We start from the raw sequence: 21,748 nt of genomic DNA, 5'->3' as shown, positions 1-21,748 counted from the left end.
AGCTAGAAGTGACCCTTCTTATAATCCAGTGATGTCAATCTTTGTTTATTGGTAAACTAAACTGAGCATTGTGGAGCCCTGTATTGTGGCTGAGCGCTGACACACACAAGATATGTTTTGAATACGTTATTAATAATATCAAATATTACATTAGATTCCTGAAAAGCATTTTCAGGCCCTCACGTTGAAAACAGACAATGTCATGTCTTTATTGAATGAATAAATTATAAAACACTATACTAAAATAAATAAATCCTTTATTTAGTCCCAAAGAGATCCCCACCAGACCAGTAGACATTTTCACCTCGTCTCTTCATAAGTTACTACTGGATCTTATACAATGTTTGATATAATATAAAAGTATAATAATGTAATAGTATAATAATATAATAGTCATTTCTCATCAAGTAATCTCTTAACAGCTTGTTTACATTTGGCACAGGAGGTGGAAGAGAGGGAGGAGAAGAGAGGAGGAGAAAACAGAGGGAGAGAGTGATTGGTCAAGAGGAGAGAGAGAAGAGGATGAGTGGGGAGAATAAAGGAAGGAGGGTGAAAAGACGGATGGAGAAGATAGAGAATGAGAAGGGAGAGAGGAAAATGTACAAAAGTATTTGTATGGTTGATAATATGGGTCCATTGTTTGTCAGACTCCATGGACATTTCCCCCATGATTCAACAGTTCAAGAGGACCTATGGTCAGTGTGCGTATCCCGGAATCTAAAGTCTTCTATAGCAGACGATCCAGTGTATGCTGGTTTAGGGATAAGGGTAGGGGTTAGGGTGTAGGGTTTAAGTGAGCTAAAACTCAAATGTATGCATCCAGGTGAAAACCTGACTAAAAAGCGGTGTAACTTCAGCAGAATGAGGTAAGGGTAGGGTGTAGCCCAGGGTCTAGGGGTTAGGATATCAGTGGGCTAAAAGCTGGTTAAAAGCTGTATCTAGAAAGTGTTGTAACTCCACCAGGTGAGGTAAGGTTAAGGTGTAGGGTATAGGGATTAGGGTATAGTGTATAAGTGTGTTAGGACTGTTCAGTAAATGCGTCCAGGTTAAAAGCTGTATCTAGGAAGCGTTGTAATTCCACCAGGTGAGCTGCTTTGTTCCCCGTAGCTGGAGCTGCTGCTGGCCCACGACCAGCATACCTACACATACACACAAAAGAATGAAGCCCACAATTAATACAAAACACAAGTCTATTCCCCCTGTGTTTCATCAAATCATTCAATGATCTCTTTCCCAGAGCAGGTGTGAGTGAAGGAGGGTGGGTTGTACCAAACGGGGCGGGTGCGGTCAACGTTGGTTCGTAGGCGGGGTTTGACAGTCATAGTAAGCCTGGTTCTTGTGTTCTTCCTGGAACCACACCAGGTCAGCGTTAGGATAACGATCTGTCTCCACTTTCACCTGGTCAAACGGAAACGGAGAGAGCTGGAGGAAGAGAGAGAGGTGAGATTGGAAATGTGTGTGTGTGTGTACCTGCTCTATGCGCGCAATGGCCACAGTATCATCATTGCCTCTGTTGTTGCGTTCTCGGGTCAGTTCATAGTAGACCTCCCAGTACAGAACACAATCCTTTTCACCCCCTTTGGGTTCTCACACACAGGACCACTGTCTGGGATCAGACGCTGGAAGTGGGTACCTGAAACACACACGTGTCAGAGACACTGGCTCTTTCTCAAATCATCTTTCCTTGAGTCCTCACATCCTCTCTCCTCGCCTCCTCAAAACCCAATGAGCCCCACTCATCTCCCACTCTCTCCCTCCATCCTTCCATCCCTCCATCTCTCACCTGGCAGCATGTCATCAAAGCTGGACTTGGCCTCTGGGTGGCGCAGCAGAGACTTGGCCTCTGGGTGGCGCAGCAGAGACTTGGCCTCTTGGTGGCGCAGCAGAGACTTGGCCTCTTGGTGGCGCAGCAGAGACTTGGCCTCTGGGTGGCGCAGCAGAGACTTGGCCTCTGGGTGGAGCAGCAGAGACTTGGCCTCTTGGTGGCGCAGCAGAGACTTGGCCTCTGGGTGGCGCAGCAGAGACTTGGCCTCTTGGTGGCGCAGCAGAGACTTGGCCTCTGGGTGGCGCAGCAGAGACTTGGCCTCTGGGTGGCGCAGCAGAGACTTGGCCTCTGGGTGGAGCAGCAGAGACTTGGCCTCTTGGTGGCGCAGCAGAGACTTGGCCTCTGGGTGGCGCAGCAGAGACTTGGCCTCTTGGTGGCGCAGCAGAGACTTGGCCTCTGGGTGGCGCAGCAGAGACTTGGCCTCTGGGTGGCGCAGCAGAGACTTGGCCTCTGGGTGGCGCAGCAGAGACTTGGCCTCTGGGTGGCGCAGCAGAGACTTGGCCTCTGGGTGGCGCAGCAGAGACTTGGCCTCTGGGTGGCGCAGCAGAGACTTGGCCTCTGGGTGGCGCAGCAGAGACTTGGCCTCTGGGTGGCGCAGCAGAGACTTGGCCTCTGGGTGGCGCAGCAGAGACTATCAGCTGGAGGACAGAGAGAATCAATAAAAAGAGGACGGGACAGGTCATAAACACACAAGTTTAGAGACTCCCTCTCTCTCGCTGTCTCTCAGACATACACAAACACACTTACAGGGTAGGTATCTGGGTCTTCGTTACACATCTGCAGGAACCTCTCTGGTCGGGCCGAGGAGTGCTCTGGTCCCTGAGTGAAGAATCATGGGATACGTCGTTTATTGTTCATTTGTGTCATCAGATAACTTCCCAAACGGACACCGACATTTAGAGAGACAGAGATAAACCAATGCATTGGGACTGGCCATGGCAAAACCCAGCTCAAATCCTAGAGATAAAGGAGGAGAGAGGGACAGAGGCAGAGAGAGGGACAGGGACAAAGAGAGAGGCAGAGAGAGAGAGATGGGGGTTGTTATGGTCAGAAGGAATGAGGGTAGTAACTAACAAAAGAGACAACCCCCCCATAATGCTGTGGCATGCTGTGGCCAGACAACCCCCCATAATGCTGTGGGGCATGCTGTGGCCAGACAGCCCCCCATAATGCTGTGGCATGCTGTGGCCAGACAGCCCCCCATAATGCTGTGGCCAGACAACCCCCCATAATGCTGTGGCCAGACAACCCCCCATAATGCTGTGGCATGCTGTGGCCAGACAACCCCCCATAATGCTGTGGCCAGACAACCCCCCATAATGCTGTGGCCAGACAACCCCCCATAATGCTGTGGCGCAAAATAATAGACTGCATCTGTATGCATATGAATGTGTGCATATACTGTATGTACGTACTGTGTGTGTACATGTTTAACTATACTTGTGGAATTCCCATAAGAATAGTAAACAAACATGTTTACTGGACACATTTTGCCAGTCCCCACAAGGAAAAAGTATATTTCTAGGGGTTATAGGGTTAGAATAAGGGTTAACGGTTAGAAGTTAGGGTTAGGTTTAAGGTTAGGTTTAAGGTTATAGGGTTAGGTTTAAGGTTAGGTTTAAGGTTATAGGTTTAGGGTAAGGTTTAGGGTTAGGTTTAAGGTTATAGGGTTAAGTTTAGGGTTAAGGTTAGGTTTAAGGTTATAGGGTAAGGGTTAGGGTGAAGGGTGAGGGTAAGGTTTAGGGAAAATAGGATTTTGAATCGGAATCAATTGTGTGTCCCCACAGGGTTATTAAAACAAGACTGTGCGTGCGTCCGTGTGCGTATATACGGGTTCACTGCACCACCCCGCAGGATGGAACAAGGAACTGACTTGTTCCTGACAAAGATATTATAATATACTCATGACAGAACCCCACAATACTCCGACAGAGAGCTGTTGCAGACGGTGTATGGAGCCTGGTTAGGAGAGATGTGGTTCATGGGGATACAGATCCTCCTATCAATCTTCTGGTCATGCAGGACATGGTGTGACTGTACAGAGAGGAGAGAGATGAAGGGAGAGAGAGAAAGGAAAGAAAGAGGCAAATATAGAGAGGGATGGGTAGAGAAAAAGAGAGGGAGTGGGGTCAAGAGAGAAAAGTTAACACACCACCATTTTGTTACAGTACTGATTGAGCTACATGTTCATTAAACTGACATAACATCCAGTTATGAACGTAACCCTTGTTTCCTGAAAGACACCTTACTATAGAATACTCAAACTACACAACACTGTCAAGCAAGTGACTTACGCACGACATAGTCATAACAGTGACATAGGCAGTCCTTAAGGGTGACATTAGTACCTGAAGGTTCCCCTCTCTAAGTCCTGTCCGCTGAGACGTATGTGTGTCCCCTCCTTGAGCAGCGAACCAAAGGCCATGTACTCTCCTAGAGCCCGGTCACACACACGCTGCCTACCATCGCCACACGATCCGTTAGTATACGACTCAAACCTGAACCACACACACACACACACACACACACACACACACACACACACACACACACACACACACACACACATAGATGGATGAGGATATGTACTTGTCTTCCACAGGTATTGTGTGTGTGTGTTTATCAGTACCTCTGTGTATGGTGAAGTCTTCCACAGGGACAGATGAAGCGATGTATCCTATGTGTACCAGCTCCTCCTCAGGCAGGCCTGTAGACAGACTGGTCATACTCTTAGGCTGGCCGTCCACATTGAAGAAACCTACACACACACACACACACACACACACACACACACACACACACACACACAGAGCGAGGGATAAAGATACATGTTGTTAGTGTCTGTCTACACATTATAGATTTTAACATATACACATATATGCACTTACTATATATTGTAAAGCATAGGTTTTCTCACACACAAAGCACACACACTGACCGGCCCAGGGAGAGTCCAGCCAGTGTTTGATGTGTAGAATCTTCTCGTCTTTAGAGCGAGCGTGAGCCTCCTCACAGATCTTGTCATACTTGGCTATCTCCTCCTACAGACGGGAAGGGTTAATATCCATTTAATGTTGAATGATGTTATACTCAACACCAGACAGGAAGGGTTAATATCCATTTAATGTTGAATGATGTTATACTCAACACCAGACGGGAAGGGTTAATATCCATTTAATGTTGAATGAAGTTATACTCAACACCAGACGGGAAGGGTTAATATCCATTTAATGTTGAATGATGTTATACTCAACACCAGACGGGAAGGGTTAATATCCATTTAATGTTGAATGAAGTTATACTCAACACCAGACGGGAAGGGTTAATATCCATTTAATGTTGAATGAAGTTATACTCAACACCAGACGGGAAGGGTTAATATCCATTTAATGTTGAATGAAGTTATACTCAACACCAGACGGGAAGGGTTAATATCCATTTAATGTTGAATGATGTTATACTCAACACCAGACGGGAAGGGTTAATATCCATTTAATGTTGAATGATGTTATACTCAACACCAGACGGGAAGGGTTAATATCCATTTAATGTTGAATGATGTTATACTCAACACCAGACGGGAAGGGTTAATATCCATTTAATGTTGAATGATGTTATACTCAACACCAGACGGGAAGGGTTAATATCCATTTAATGTTGAATGAAGTTATACTCAACACCAGACGGGAAGGGTTAATATCCATTTAATGTTGAATGATGTTATACTCAACACCAGACGGGAAGGGTTAATATCCATTTAATGTTGAATGATGTTATACTCAACACCAGACGGGAAGGGTTAATATCCATTTAATGTTGAATGAAGTTATACTCAACACCAGACGGGAAGGGTTAATATCCATTTAATGTTGAATGATGTTATACTCAACAACACCCCCTTGCCACCTCATGTCAATCAGCAAGTACATTCTATTTCATTCATTCAGGATAGTATTTTATGTAAAGACAGAGGGCAGAATAGGATATCTAAGTACAAGTTTGTACGGTTTGTAAGGGTTGTGTGACTCAGTTGGTAGAGCATGGCACTTGCAACGCCTAGGGTTTTGGGTTCGATTCCCAAAGGGGACCAGTACGAACAAATATGAAAATCTATGCACTCATTACTGTAAGTCGCTCTGGATAAGAGCGTCTGCTAAATTACCTGAATGTAACATGTTGTTTATGATTTATATTGTTGTTTATGATTTATACTATATATGGGTATATAGTATAAATGGCAGAATGTGTTACCTCATAGTCCTGTCTGCTGACTGCTCCCTCTGCTAGGAGTTTCTCAGAGTATTTCTGGAGGACTCCTTTCTGCTTCTTGATCTGCTTGTACATCGGAGGCTGAGTGAACATGGGATCGTCCATCTCATTGTGGCCGTTACGCCTGTAACACATCTGGAGGGTACACACACACACACACACACACACACACACACACACACACACACACACACACACACACACACACACACACACACACACACAAAACGTATACAAATATGATGATATGATAAAATATGTTTTGTGAATGAATAAGCCTTTTCATACTTTATGTCCATATATAGTTATCTGTTTTAGGAACATCTACCCAAAATATTTCACCTTCTTTATTACTTTACCAAACGTATCATGACATTAGTGATAGTCAAAATCTGTTACATTTGTGAACATCTAAGTCAACATTTGGGCCTTTTAAACAGCTTGCATCCGTCCTATAGACAAGGGAAGAAGGGCTATGTAAAGGGCTCTGATTTAAAAATCTCAGACTGGGAACACTTATCTCCCTCACTAGCTTTAAGCACCAGCTGTCAGAGCAGCTCGCAGATTACTGCACCTGTACATAGCCCATCTATAATTTAGCCCAAACAACTATCTCTTCCCCTACTGTATTTATTTATTTATTTTGCTCCTTTGCACCCCATTATTTATATTTCTACTTTGCACATTCTTCCACTGCAAATCTACCATTCCAGTGTTTTACTTGCTATATTGTATTTACTTCACCACCATGGCCTTTTTTTTGCCTTTACCTCCCTTATCTCACCTCATTTGCTCACATTGTATATAGACTTATTTTTCTACTGCATTATTGACTGCATTTGTTTTACTCCATGTGTAACTCTGTGTTGTTGTATGTGTCGAACTGCTTTGCTTTATCTTGGCCAGGTCGCAATTGTAAATGAGAACTTGTTCTCAACTTTGCCTACCTTGTTAAATAAAGGTGAAATAAATAAATGTTGCATTCTTTATCGTAGAGCTATGAAAGTTCTGTATTTAGATCCACCTGCTCGAGACAAATTCAGCTATTGTTTTGCCATGTCTGTGCTGTGAAGCAGTTGAGCTGGATAAATGTTTTTCTAAGGAACGCCCCTTTGATATAAAGGTGAAGTGATATAAATTGATGTAATGATGCAGCTGACCACCAGAGGGAGGCAATTTGACCAATGATGTTTACATGGTCCTAGGAAGGTCTGGATTGCTGTTTTCTGACTTATAAAACGGTGGGAAATCAATCAAATATGTCATGTAAACATATACATATTGTTTTAAGTAATTCTAGTGCCCGATTTCGGGGACTGTCAGCTTAAGAGGTAAACAAACAACGAAAGTCGTGTTTGTCAGTACTCTTCCGTTTGCCTAATGAACACCACCCTGATCAGGGAACACACTCACCAAGTCTACCACCACGTCCTTGTGAAAGGTGGCTCTCCACTCGGCGGCGACGTTGCACACGTACATGACGGCCTCGGGGTCATCAGCGTTGACGTGGAAGATGGGGGCATTGACCACCTTGGCCACGTCTGTAGGGTAGGATGATGACCTCGCCACCCTGGGGTCGGTTGTGAAACCAACCTACAGGGAAGAGAGACAGGTGGTTAGAGGGTGTGTGGGTGGGGGGAGTGGGCGTGTAATGGGTTTGTTCTTCTGTGAATGTGAGAGTGATGTAGGAGGTTTTGTGTGTGTATGTGTAGGGTACAGAGAACAACAGGTCATTCATGGGGCAGTTAAAGTGTGTTTGTTACCTGGTAGTTAATCTCAGAACCCAGAACCAAATGTTGTGTACACTAGCTAACTCTATTTACGGAAGTAAGCCCCTCCCCACGACAGAAACACCCCAAATTTTCGGTAAAACTCCCCCCTCCACTTCAAGAATCACCTCCACAAAATCAGGATTTGTCAAAGAGTCAGTGACACGATACACCAAATGAAGATCGTCAGAAGAACTTGGACAGTGCTGTGTGTAGTGTTGCAGGATGTGTTACCTGGTTGTTGACCACCACATGGACAGTGCTGTGTGTAGTGTTGCAGGATGTGTTACCTGGTTGTTGACCACCACATGGACAGTGCTGTGTGTAGTGTTGCAGGATGTGTTACCTGGTTGTTGACCACCACACGGACAGTGCTGTGTGTAGTGTTGCAGGATGTGTTACCTGGTTGTTGACCACCACACGGACAGTGCTGTGTGTAGTGTTGCAGGATGTGTTACCTGGTTGTTGACCACCACACGGACAGTGCTGTGTGTAGTGTTGCAGGATGTGTTACCTGGTTGTTGACCACCACACGGACAGTGCTGTGTGTAGTGTTGCAGGATGTGTTACCTGGTTGTTGACCACCACTTGGACAGTGCTGTGTGTAGTGTTGCAGGATGTGTTACCTGGTTGTTGACCACCACATGGACAGTGCTGTGTGTAGTGTTGCAGGATGTGTTACCTAGTTGTTGACCACCACATGGACAGTGCTGTGTGTAGTGTTGCAGGATGTGTTACCTGGTTGTTGACCACCACATGGACAGTGCTGTGTGTAGTGTTGCAGGATGTGTTACCTGGTTGTTGACCACCACTTGGACAGTGCTGTGTGTAGTGTTGCAGGATGTGTTACCTGGTTGTTGACCACCACATGGACAGTGCTGTGTGTAGTGTTGCAGGATGTGTTACCTGGTTGTTGACCACCACATGGACAGTGCTGTGTGTAGTGTTGCAGGATGTGTTACCTGGTTGTTGACCACCACATGGACAGTGCTGTGTGTAGTGTTGCAGGATGTGTTACCTGGTTGTTGACCACCACATGGACAGTGCAGTGGGTGGTGTAGGAGGGCAGGTCAGAGAGGTGGAAGGTCTCGTAGACAACCCCCTGGCCTGCAAACGCTGCATCACCATGGAGCAGGATGGACATCACCTGGATCACACACACAGAAATATAAATGCACACACACAGAGAAAAAAACGGTGTGTGTGTTTGTGTGCATTTGTGTGTGTACATACTCTTTTTCCCTCTGTGTCTCCACAGTAGAACTGCTCAGCCTTTGTCTTGCCCTGCACCACGGGGTCCACAGCCTCCAGGTGGAAGGGGTTAGCCATGAGTGACAGCGGGATGTTCCTATCAGTGACCCGGTTGATCCTACGGTGCCACATCCCCAAATGGTACTTCACATCTCCAGAACCCTGATGGAGAGAGAGAGAGAGAGGGGCGAGAGGGGGGAGGGATAAAGAAAGGACATGTTCAGAAGTGAAATGAGTAAACATTTTTCATTTTCTTTAGCTTCTGATAGGACTTTTTCCATGTTATTCACTTTCCACATTGTGTTACCGGGAGTTTCCAATGTGTTAGCATAAGAGTTACCATAAGAGTTTCCATTGTGTTACCATAAGAGTTTCCATTGTGTTACCATAAGAGTTTCCATTGTGTCACCAGGAGGGTTTCCATTGTGTCACCAGGAGGGTTTCCATTGTGTCACCAGGAGAGTTTCTATTGTGTTACCAGGAGGGTTTCTATTGTGTTACCAGGAGGGTTTCTATTGTGTTACCAGTAGGGTTTCTATTGTGTCACCAGGAGGGTTTCCATTGTGTCACCAGGAGGGTTTCCATTGTGTCACCAGGAGGGTTTCCATTGTGTCACCAGGAGGGTTTCCATTGTGTCACCAGGAGGGTTTCCATTGTGTTACCAGGAGGGTTTCCATTGTGTTACCAGGAGGGTTTCCATTGTGTTACCAGGAGAGTTTCTATTGTGTTACCAGGAGAGTTTCTATTGTGTCACCAGGAGGGTTTCCATTGTGTCACCAGGAGAGTTTCCATTGTGTCACCAGGAGGGTTTCCATTGTGTCACCAGGAGGGTTTCTATTGTTTCACCAGGAGGGTTTCCATTGTGTCACCAGGAGGGTTTCCATTGTGTCACCAGGAGGGTTTCCATTGTGTCACCAAGAGAGTTTCTATTGTGTCACCAGGAGGGTTTCTATTGTGTCACCAGGAGAGTTTCCATTGTGTCACCAGGAGGGTTTCTATTGTGTTACCAGGAGGGTTTCTATTGTGTCACCAGGAGAGTTTCCATTGTGTTACCAGGAGAGTTTCCATTGTGTCACCAGAAGGGTTTCCATTGTGTCACCAGGAGGGTTTCCATTGTGTCACCAGGAGGGTTTCTATTGTGTCACCAGGAGGGTTTCCATTGTGTCACCAGGAGAGTTTCCATTGTGTCACCAGGAGGGTTTCCATTGTGTCACCAAGAGAGTTTATATTGTGTCACCAGGAGAGTTTCTATTGTGTCACCAGGAGAGTTTCTATTGTGTCACCAGGAGAGTTTCTATTGTGTCACCAGGAGAGTTTCTATTGTGTCACCAGGAGGGTTTCTATTGTGTCACCAGGAGGGTTTCTATTGTGTTACCAGGAGGGTTTCTATTGTGTTACCAGGAGGGTTTCTATTGTGTTACCAGGAGGGTTTCTGTGTTACCAGGAGGGTTTATATTGTGTTACCAGGAGGGTTTATATTGTGTTACCAGGAGGGTTTCTATTGTGTTACCAGGAGGGTTTCTATTGTGTCACCAGGAGGGTTTCCATTGTGTCACCAGGAGGGTTTCCATTGTGTCACCAGGAGAGTTTCTATTGTGTCACCAGGAGGGTTTCCATTGTGTTACCAGGAGGGTTTCTATTGTGTTACCAGGAGAGTTTCTATTGTGTTACCAGGAGAGTTTCTATTGTGTCACCAGGAGGGTTTCCATTGTGTCACCAGGAGAGTTTCTATTGTGTTACCAGGAGGGTTTCCATTGTGTTACCAGGAGGGTTTCTATTGTGTTACCAGGAGAGTTTCTATTGTGTTACCAGGAGAGTTTCTATTGTGTCACCAGGAGGGTTTCCATTGTGTTACCAGGAGGGTTTGTATTGTGTCACCAGGAGAGTTTCTATTGTGTCACCAGGAGGGTTTCTATTGTGTCACCAGGAGGGTTTCGATTGTGTCACCAGGAGGGTTTCCATTGTGTTACCAAGAGAGTTTCTATTGTGTTACCAGGAGGGTTTCCATTGTGTCACCAAGAGAGTTTCTATTGTGTCACCAGGAGGGTTTCTATTGTGTCACCAGGAGAGTTTCTATTGTCTCACCAGGAGGGTTTCCATTGTGTTACCAGGAGGGTTTCCATTGTGTTACCAAGAGAGTTTATATTGTCACCAGGAGGGTTTCTATTGTGTCACCAGGAGGGTTTCTATTGTGTCACCAGGATAGTTTCTATTGTGTCACCAGGAGAGTTTCTATTGTGTCACCAGGAGAGTTTCTATTGTGTCACCAGGAGGGTTTCCATTGTGTTACCAGGAGGGTTTCCATTGTGTTACCAGGAGGGTTTATATTGTGTCACCAGGAGGGTTTCTATTGTGTCACCAGGAGGGTTTCTATTGTGTCACCAGGAGGGTTTCTATTGTGTCACCAGGAGGGTTTCTATTGTGTCACCAGGAGGGTTTCCATTGTGTCACCAGGATGGTTCCATTGTGTCACCAGGATGGTTTCCATTGTGTCACCAGGATGGTTTCCATTGTGTCACCAGGATGGTTTCCATTGTGTCACCAGGAGAGTTTCCATTGTGTCACCAGGATGGTTTCCATTGTGTCACCAGGATGGTTTCCATTGTGTCACCAGGATGGTTTCCATTGTGTCACCAGGATGGTTTCCATTGTGTCACCAGGATGGTTTCCATTGTGTTACCAGGAGGGTTTCTATTGTGTTACCAGGAGAGTTTCTATTGTGTCACCAGGAGAGTTTCTATTGTGTCACCAGGAGGGTTTCCATTGTGTTACCAGGAGGGTTTGTATTGTGTCACCAGGAGAGTTTATATTGTGTCACCAGGAGGGTTTCTATTGTGTCACCAGGAGGGTTTCGATTGTGTCACCAGGAGGGTTTCCATTGTGTTACCAAGAGAGTTTCTATTGTGTTACCAGGAGGGTTTCCATTGTGTCACCAAGAGAGTTTCTATTGTGTCACCAGGAGGGTTTCTATTGTGTCACCAGGAGGGTTTCTATTGTGTCACCAGGAGAGTTTCTATTGTCTCACCAGGAGGGTTTCCATTGTGTTACCAGGAGGGTTTCCATTGTGTTACCAAGAGAGTTTCTATTGTCACCAGGAGGGTTTCTATTGTGTCACCAGGAGGGTTTCTATTGTGTCACCAGGAGAGTTTCTATTGTGTCACCAGGAGAGTTTCTATTGTGTCACCAGGAGAGTTTCTATTGTGTCACCAGGAGAGTTTCTATTGTGTCACCAGGAGGGTTTCCATTGTGTTACCAGGAGGGTTTCCATTGTGTTACCAGGAGGGTTTCCATTGTGTCACCAGGAGGGTTTCTATTGTGTCACCAGGAGGGTTTCTATTGTGTCACCAGGAGGGTTTCTATTGTGTCACCAGGAGGGTTTCCATTGTGTCACCAGGATGGTTCCATTGTGTCACCAGGATGGTTTCCATTGTGTCACCAGGAGAGTTTCCATTGTGTCACCAGGATGGTTTCCATTGTGTCACCAGGATGGTTTCCATTGTGTCACCAGGATGGTTTCCATTGTGTCACCAGGATGGTTTCCATTGTGTCACCAGGATGGTTTCCATTGTGTCACCAGGATGGTTTCCATTGTGTCACCAGGATGGTTTCCATTGTGTCACCAGGAGAGTTTCCATTGTGTCACCAGGAGAGTTTCCATTGTGTCACCAGGAGAGTTTCTATTGTGTCACCAGAAGGGTTTCTATTGTGTCACCAGGAGGGTTTCTATTGTGTCATCAGGAGGGTTTCCATTGTGTCATCAGGAGGGTTTCTATTGTGTCACCAGGAGAGTTTCCATTGTGTTACCATGAGAGTTTCCATTGTGTTACCAGGAGAGTTTCCATTCTACACCTGGGTTGTTATCTTTAGGGCACCAATGAACATCATATCCCCCCCTGTACTGTACTCTATACCATCTACTGCATCTTGCCCTCTTGATGTAATGTATCACTAGCCACTTTAAACAATGCCACTTTATATAATGTTTACATACCCTACATTACTCATCTCATATGTATTTACTGTACTCTATACCATCTACTGCATCTTGCCTATGCCGTTCGGCCATCACTCATTCATATATTTTTATGTACATATTCTTATTCATTTACACTTGTGTGTGTATAAGGTAGATGTTGTGCAATTGTTAGGTTAGATTACTTGTTATATATTACTGCATGGTCGGAACTAGAAGCACAAGCATTTCGCTACACTCGCATTAACATCTGCTAACCATGTGTATGCGACAAATACAATTGGATTTGATTTGCTCTCTACTGGCTGTATAATTGACCTCATCAGCAGCTTCCAGCTTGGAGTCAAACTGACAGAAGATCTGATCCAGCTTCTTACGGATCACATTGGCCAACACATTCACCTCCCCCTGGAGAGAGAGAAACTAAGAGAAACTTTTAGCTTTCATGTACAGTATAGTAAATGTTACAGGTCTAATGAACAGTCTATGGGTTTTCCAGTAAAGAACATGTTAAACAGCATGTAAGTAGTTGTAATGGAAACTGTGAATATTCCCGGGATCCCAGCAACCAGGAGAGCTACAACAGTAGGTTGAGACCGGTGTCTAGTACTACCGTAGCTACGCTACGTGTGGGGCAGCCTGTGATTGGCATTTACATGGTAACAGTACCTGTGGGGCATGCCCATGATGATGCTCTCTACTCCGTTCATGCTGGACTTGTCGATGATGGTCTTCAGGGCCGGGATGAGAGACTCACAGCCCTCCAGACCAAAACGCTTCTCTGATGACCACTTCCTCTGGAGGAACTCCTTGAACCTGACCAACAGGAAGTCATACAAGGTTAGGCCCCGCCCACCCCTCATTTTACCCAGTCCAGAATCCAGTGATAGAGTTATACAGTGAAGTCCGGAATTGTTGGATCCCTTGACAAAGAGCAAAAAAGACTGTATAAAATAATACAAATACTGATCTATATTGTATGTAAAAAATACATTAAAATGATATTCTTTTATACTAATACAATTGCTCAGAAAAATAGATTTTGTTTGAATAATAAAAAATCTCAAAATGATGAAGGTGGATCCCCTGTTTTCAATACTCCATCACCCTCCTCTTGCGAGGATAATGACACTGAGACTTTTTCAAAAATGTTTTATGAAATTGGGGAACACATTGGGAGGGATCTTAGGGCCTCCAGAGTGGTGCAGCGGTCTAAGGCACTGCATCTCAGTGCTAGAGGTATCACTACAGACGCTGGTTTGATTCCAGGCTGTATCACAACGGGCCGTGATTGGGAGTCCCACGGGGCGGCGCACAATTGGCCCAGCATCGTCCGGGTTTGACCGGGGTAGGCCGTCATTGTAAATAAGTATTTGTTCTTATCTGACTTGCCTAGTTAAATGAAGGTTACATAATAAAAAACAATAGACCATTCCTCCATACATAATCAATCCTTGATAACCGTTGTCTGCGCTTATGTGTCACGGCTGTTGAATGAAGTGGACCAAGGTGCAGCGTGGTTAGCGTACATTTTCTTTTTATTAGAAATGACGCCGAAAAAAACAATAAACAATACAAAATAAACCGTGAAGCTTAAGGCTATGTGCCACAAACAAAGTCAACCTCCCACAAAGACAGGTGGGAAAAAGAGCTACCTAAGTATGGTTCTCAATCAGAGACAACGATAGACAGCTGTCCCTGATTGAGAACCCTACCCGGCCAAAACATAGAAATCCAAATAATAGAACTAAAGAACATAGAATACCCACCCCAAATCACACCCTGACCAAACCAAATAGAGACATAAAAAGGATCTCTAAGGTCAGGGCGTGACATTATGGACTGCCCTCTTCAATTCAAACCACAGGTTTTAAATGGGGTTCAAGTCCAGAGACTACAGAGATGGCCATTGCAAAATGTTGATTTTGTGGTCAAGTAACCATTTCTTTGTGGATGTTGATGTGTGTGGGGGGTTATTGTCTTGCTTGAAGATCCACTTGCGGCCAAGTTTCAGTCTCATGGTAGAGGCAACCAGGTTTCTGGCTAAAATGTCCTGGTACTGGGTAAAGCTCATGATGCTGTTGACCTTAACAAGGGCCCCAGGACCAGTGGAAGCAAAATAGCCCCATAATATCAAAGATGCACCACCATATTTTACAATAGGGAAGAGGTATTTTCTGCATTTGCATTGTTCTTTTGAAGGCCAAACCCACCACTGGTGTGCGTGGCCAAAGACCTCTATTTTTGTGTCATATGACCATACTTACAGACACACAGACAGACACACAGACATAAGTGGTGGATCGAACCATTCTGGTCAGCAAGGTCCTCTTCTCCTCCAGGGTAAACTGCATGACACCTGGTCTCTCAAACTTCTGTCTGATCCACTGGCACTGCTCCAGGTCATTAATGAACATGAACTCTACCCCAATAGACTGACAGTATGCCATCTACAGGACAGGAAAAGAGAGGTGAGGTCAGTGTGTGTGTGTGTGCATGTGTGTACTATTTTTGTTAGTAATGACTAAGTGTGTGTTGTATACGATGCGGCGGATCTACTTTACCTCGAGGTGGCTTATGATCTCTGAGGGGCAGAACGCTCTCGCTGCCCCCGATGATGGTGGTGGTGGGGAGCCAGAACACCTTGTCCAGGTCAGACTCATCCAGACCATAAAACCTTGCCATCATCACCATGGAGACAGAGGATAGGGGTGAAGAAACGAAATATAATGTCAGGAGAGAGGAAGTGGTGATCCGAGAAAGAGAGAGAGGAAGAAAGAGGAATGGAGAAAGATAAAGAGAGGGAGAGTGAGGGGGGGCATGGAGATGGAAGGCAAATATAAACATCAAACCTACTTGATATCTAGAGAAACACACTTTTTTCGAATCTAAGTTACACATACAGCCAAAAAGCTCAGCATTGATTGGTTAAAAGCTCATAGAGGCACAACATTAGTTTGATGGACAAAAACAGGGTTATTGCATGACAGGAGAGATGGGAGGGATAGGATCAGGTGACAGAGAGCGGAAGAGATGAAGAGAAAGAGGGGGAAGAGACAATACCAATGTTAAAATGGAGAAAGTTGTTGGAGAGAGAGAGGTGACAAAAATGTAATTCAGCTTCTAGAATACTGTACTTCTAGATTCTAGAAATTATATTATGGAGTGGTATAGCAACAGGAGAGAGGGATGATTTCCTGTCTGGAATGAAAGGGTGAATGATGATGCAAATACAAAATGGCGGCAGGCAATGGCGTGCACTTGATAGGATGTCACAAAGAATCCTAACATATGGAATTGTTTTAAGATGGTCAAACCAAGGATCACTTAACTATTTGATTTAGAATTTTAGAACCCCTTTAGAGGTATAAAAAAAGTATTCAAAAAAGTGTTTGATGAAACACTGAATTTGACCTTTCTGCTATTAGCCCATAGAAACACATTGAATAACAGATTCATACATGGAAAAACAGATAGTAAAAAAAATCATCAAAAGGAAGTTTGTTTTAAAATGTCTGTCCTATATCTGAGCGATACAAGAAAGATCAATATCTATATATTTTTTTTAATGGACACTAAACTATCTCCATATATACTTCCATTAGTTTTTTAAAACTGATACGGGCTACCTTCAGACTGGTCTTGTGGGCGTCCTAGAGAAAAACATCTCATCTTTCCATAGGGGCTCATATTACTGTGTAGAACAAACTAATCAGATGCTACAGATGTTTTCGTGAGAAGACCTATTTTCGGGATGTCTCATGGTCTGACAAACGCCGCTGTAGCTCGGCCACCTTCCTCCGCAGATGTGGAAGACTACATTTGGCGGATGCGGTGGATTGATACACAGCCCATGCAAAACAACATATCTCTAGTTTAAACAGACGTATTTTGATGTCATTTTTTTGTTACTGCTTATTAGATTCTCGTGGGGGCACGGATATCGCCTCTAGAGGTTTGAACAATATGGTCATTTTCAGATATACAGGGTAAAGTTGATCATTTCATAACGAGGACAGCAAACATTTTTGCAAGGCGCACTGCATGTCCGAAGCGGGAGGAGAAAACAAGAACTCCGTAAAAACATCCAACATCCGATTTAGAGATGGAAATCCTTTATAGTTGTGCTATATATTCATTGGCTATGTCATAGCTCATTTATAAATTATAAATATTGATACATTAGTAGCTCAAACACTTAATCTGAAAAAAATGACAAGTTCATTTGTGGGTGATGGTGATTTCAGAACCAAAGTGGAGGGACAAAAAACAGGCTGCATTGCCCCCTAATCTGATAGTGGTAATGAGATGGTAGATGCCTAGTCTCCCTTATGGCTCAACTCAGGTGTCTACATAGTACATACACCATAGACATACATTATTTACACACACACACACACACACACACACACACACACACACACACACACACACACACACACACACACACACACACACACACACACACACACACACACACACACAGGGGTCAGCTCAGACGGATCCAGCTCAGAGAGGCCCAGCTCATGAGCTGATGAATGTGTTTATGCAACAAATGTTAGTGCATCGAATCGTATCGCATTGAATGTATTGTTCCGTTATCGTATCGGAGCCCAGGTATCTAGAGACGTATCGAATCGTCTTGAAAGGGAAAGATGCACATCCCTAACATACTTGTAGACACACACACACACACACACACACACACACACACACACACACACACACACACACACACACACACACACACACACACACACACACACACTTCAGAAAAAACAAACCTGGGACCACTCTACTTCTACCACTACACTACACTCTACTCAGAGCAACTAGATAGATAGACAAGAGCTACAGCAAGGGAGCGTAGCGTTATGACTGTAGCGTAGTGTTATGACCGTAGCATTATGACCATAGTGTAATGTTATGACTGTAGCGTAACGTTATGACTGTAGTGTAACGTTATGACTGTAGCGTAGCGTTATGACCGTAGCATTATGACCATAGTGTAATGTTATGACTGTAGTGTAACGTTATGACTGTAGCGTAGCGTTATGACTGTAGTGTAACGTTATGACTGTAGTGTAGTGCTATGACCGTAGCATTATGACCATAGTGTAATGTTATGACTGTAGTGTAACGTTATGACTGTAGCGTAGCGTTATGACCGTAGCATTATGACCATAGTGTAATGTTATGACTGTAGTGTAACGTTATGACTGTAGCGTAGCGTTATGACTGTAGCGTAACGTTATGACTGTAGTGTAGTGTTATGACCGTAGCATTATGACCATAGTGCAACGTTATGACTGTAGTGTAACGTTATGACTGTAGTGTAGTGTTATGACCGTAGCATTATGACCATAGTGTAATGTTATGACTGTAGTGTAACGTTATGACTGTAGCGTAGCGTTATGACTGTAGCGTAACGTTATGACTGTAGTGTAACGTTATGACTGTAGTGTAACGTTATGACTGTAGTGTAGTGTTATGACCGTAGCATTATGACCATAGTGTAATGTTATGACTGTAGTGTAGCGTTATGACTGTAGCGTAACGTTATGACTGTAGTGTAGCGTTATGACTGTAGCGTAACGTTATGACTGTAGTGTAACGTTATGACTGTAGTGTAACGTTATGACTGTAGTGTAACGTTATGACTGTAGTGTAGTGCTATGACCGTAGCATTATGACCATAGTGTAATGTTATGACTGTAGTGTAACGTTATGACTGTAGTGTAGTGCTATGACCGTAGCATTATGACCATAGTGTAATGTTATGACTGTAGCGTAGCGTTATGACTGTAGTGTAGTGTTATGACCGTAGCATTATGACCATAGTGTAATGTTATGACTGTAGTGTAGCGTTATGACTGTAGCGTAACGTTATGACTGTAGTGTAGCGTTATGACTGTAGCGTAACGTTATGACTGTAGTGTAACGTTATGACTGTAGTGTAACGTTATGACTGTAGTGTAACGTTATGACTGTAGTGTAGTGCTATGACCGTAGCATTATGACCATAGTGTAATGTTATGACTGTAGTGTAACGTTATGACTGTAGTGTAGTGCTATGACCGTAGCATTATGACCATAGTGTAATGTTATGACTGTAGCGTAGCGCTATGACTATAGCATAGCGTTATGCCTGTAGCGTAGCGCTATGACTGTAGCATTATGACCATAATGTAATGTTATGACTGGAGCATAGCGTTATGACTATAGCGTTGCATTATGACTGTAGCATAGAGTTATGACTGTAGCGTTATGACTATGGTGCAACGTTATGACTGTAGCGTTATGACTATGGTGCAACGTTATGACTGTAGCGTAACGTTATGACTGTAGCGTAACGTTATGACAGTAGCGTAACGTTATGACTGTAGTGTAACGCTATGACTGTCGCGTAACGTTATGACTGTAGCGTAATGTTATGACTGTAGCGTAACGTTATGACTGTAGTGTAACGTTATGACTGTAGTGCAATGTTATGCCTGTAGCGTAATGTTATGACTGTAGCGTAACGTTATGACTGTAGCGTAACGTTATGACTGTAGCGTAGCGTTATGACTATAGCGTAATGTTATGACTGTAGCGTAGCGCTATGACTGTAGCGTAATGTTATGACTGTAGCGTAGCACTATGACTGTAGCGTAACGTTATGACTGTAGCGTAGCGTTATGACTATAGCGTAACATTATGACTATAACTATGGTTCCCTAAAGGAGGGAAACGAGGTACAACAAACTATGGGGAGCCGCACTATCGCGATCTACAATCACACTTGACAAGGTCAATGAAATCCGCGCCTTGCTGGAAGCCCCGCGATCCACAGATGGTAAGCGTGAGGCTCGGATTCATTCCTTCAATTTAATACCACTCTTCATCGAGCCCAGGAACTGGCAGTGCGGGGCCAAACAGGTGTTGTACCTCGTTCCCTCCTTCAGGGAACAGTAGTTAGTCATAACGCTACGTTCCCTTTCAGTCAGTCAACTTCGGTATAACATAATATGGAGAAATATAATCATGCCCCAAGCCGACCCCAACGGGTACTAAATGAAAACGGCCCATGACAGACCACCCAGAACTGACCCCGCCAGATGCGGCTGTCTGGGTATTGTGCACACGGCACTCTGCTTAGTGACTTTCCCCTGTCCCAGTCATAAGAAACCTGTGGGCCTCTCTATCTGGGAGTGTAGTCTTAGGGACAAAGTCAACCAGTACGTAGGGACAGGGAATTGGTGACAGTTTGGAATCAGACTGCAGCAGTATGGGGGCTAGTGGAGCTAGAGGAATTATACTAAGAGCATAGGATCCTGGGTATTGTAGTCTAGGGGGTGTGTCCATACCTCCAGCTGTGAGATCATACAGTCGCTCTTTATACCCAGAGATGTCTGGGGGACACAGAGAGAGAGACAGACACACACATGTGTTAGTGAAATGTACACACACATGGGTTAGTGACACACGTGCGCACACACAGACACAAACAAGACACATTCTGGTGCACACCCACAGATGTCTCTTAAACACACATACAAACCAGGATATTGCTTCACATTTTCACATTAGCATTTTCTCAAAGGTGTTGAGTGTCCTGTCAGCTAAAAGTGACAGCCAGTCAACCAGCCAGTCAATCAGTCCGTCTACTGAAGCTCAACAATAACAGTTTTGAGCCACATAGAACCAAAGGGCTGAAGAGAACTCATTGACCCTAACACCACATAGGCTATCTATCTGTACATTCCATGTCATCACTCTTTTTTGAACTCTGTAACCCTTTCAGTGCATACTCACATGCACGCATACGCATATGCAGACAGTACACACACCCACATGCACGCACACACACACACACACACACACCCTTTCACTGCCTTCCCTATCGTTTGTGTGAATGTCACTAGAATAGCGTGCTGACAATGACGGGTTGTTTAACGTGAAGGCCTTGTGAGAAAGCAAGGTGGCACAATAAGATCAGTCCCCAACGTCATCATGATATTGTCAGACCGTTTAACCCCCAGTCCCCCATGCAGTTAACCCTACATGGGTTGTGGGGGTGGAGAAACACACATTTCCATGTGGAACGTTCTGACAGATTGCATGATGACATAACAATGTGGGAATTCCAGAAGAGAATTCCAGAACAGAACCTGTCACGACTTCTACCGAAGGTAGCTCCTCTCCCTGTTCGGGCGGCGCTCGGCGGTCGGCGTCGCCGGTCTACTAGCCACCACCGATCCCTTTTTCCTTTTCTGTTTGTTTTGTCTTTGGTTCTTTTTCACACCTGGTTTCATTTGCGTTAATTTCTGTGTGTATATACAGTGGGGAGAACAAGTATTTGATACACTGCCGATTTTGCAGGTTTTCCTACTTACAAAGCATGTAGAGGTCTGTAATTTTTATCATAGGTACACTTCAACTGTGAGAGACGGAATCTAAAACAAAAATCCTGAAAATCACATTGTATGATTTTTAAGTCATTAATTTGCATTTTATTGCATGACATAAGTATTTGATACATCAGAAAAGCAGAACTTAATATTTGGTACAGAAACCTTTGTTTGCAATTACAGAGATCATACGTTTCCTGTAGTTCTTGACCAGGTTTGCACACACTGCAGCAGGGATTTTGGCCCACTCCTCCATACAGACCTTCTC

The 21,748-nt window shown here is 44.4% G+C and overlaps 1 protein-coding gene across 1 annotated transcript; it reads right to left on the bottom strand.

The window, feature by feature from the left end:
• Positions 1 to 290: 290 nt before the first annotated feature.
• Positions 291 to 20,587, bottom strand: ogdhb (oxoglutarate dehydrogenase b). Its single transcript, XM_071349547.1, is given in 22 exon segments — positions 291 to 1,139; positions 1,270 to 1,317; positions 1,319 to 1,422; positions 1,471 to 1,547; positions 1,550 to 1,633; positions 1,784 to 2,456; positions 2,573 to 2,644; positions 3,817 to 3,859; positions 4,174 to 4,285; positions 4,288 to 4,323; positions 4,455 to 4,583; positions 4,764 to 4,866; positions 6,077 to 6,229; positions 7,508 to 7,687; positions 8,882 to 9,010; positions 9,097 to 9,276; positions 13,406 to 13,495; positions 13,744 to 13,906; positions 15,386 to 15,537; positions 15,652 to 15,673; positions 15,675 to 15,765; positions 20,437 to 20,587. Coding segments are annotated over 22 exon segments (2,913 nt in total). The 3' UTR covers positions 291 to 1,018.
• Between the last annotated feature and the right edge of the window lie 1,161 nt (positions 20,588 to 21,748).

Source organism: Salvelinus alpinus, chromosome 18 (assembly GCF_045679555.1).
Source record: "Salvelinus alpinus chromosome 18, SLU_Salpinus.1, whole genome shotgun sequence".
Lineage (NCBI taxonomy): Eukaryota > Metazoa > Chordata > Actinopteri > Salmoniformes > Salmonidae > Salvelinus > Salvelinus alpinus.
The sequence above is the reverse complement of the archived record's forward strand: the minus strand, read 5'-3'. Positions and strand labels throughout refer to the sequence as shown.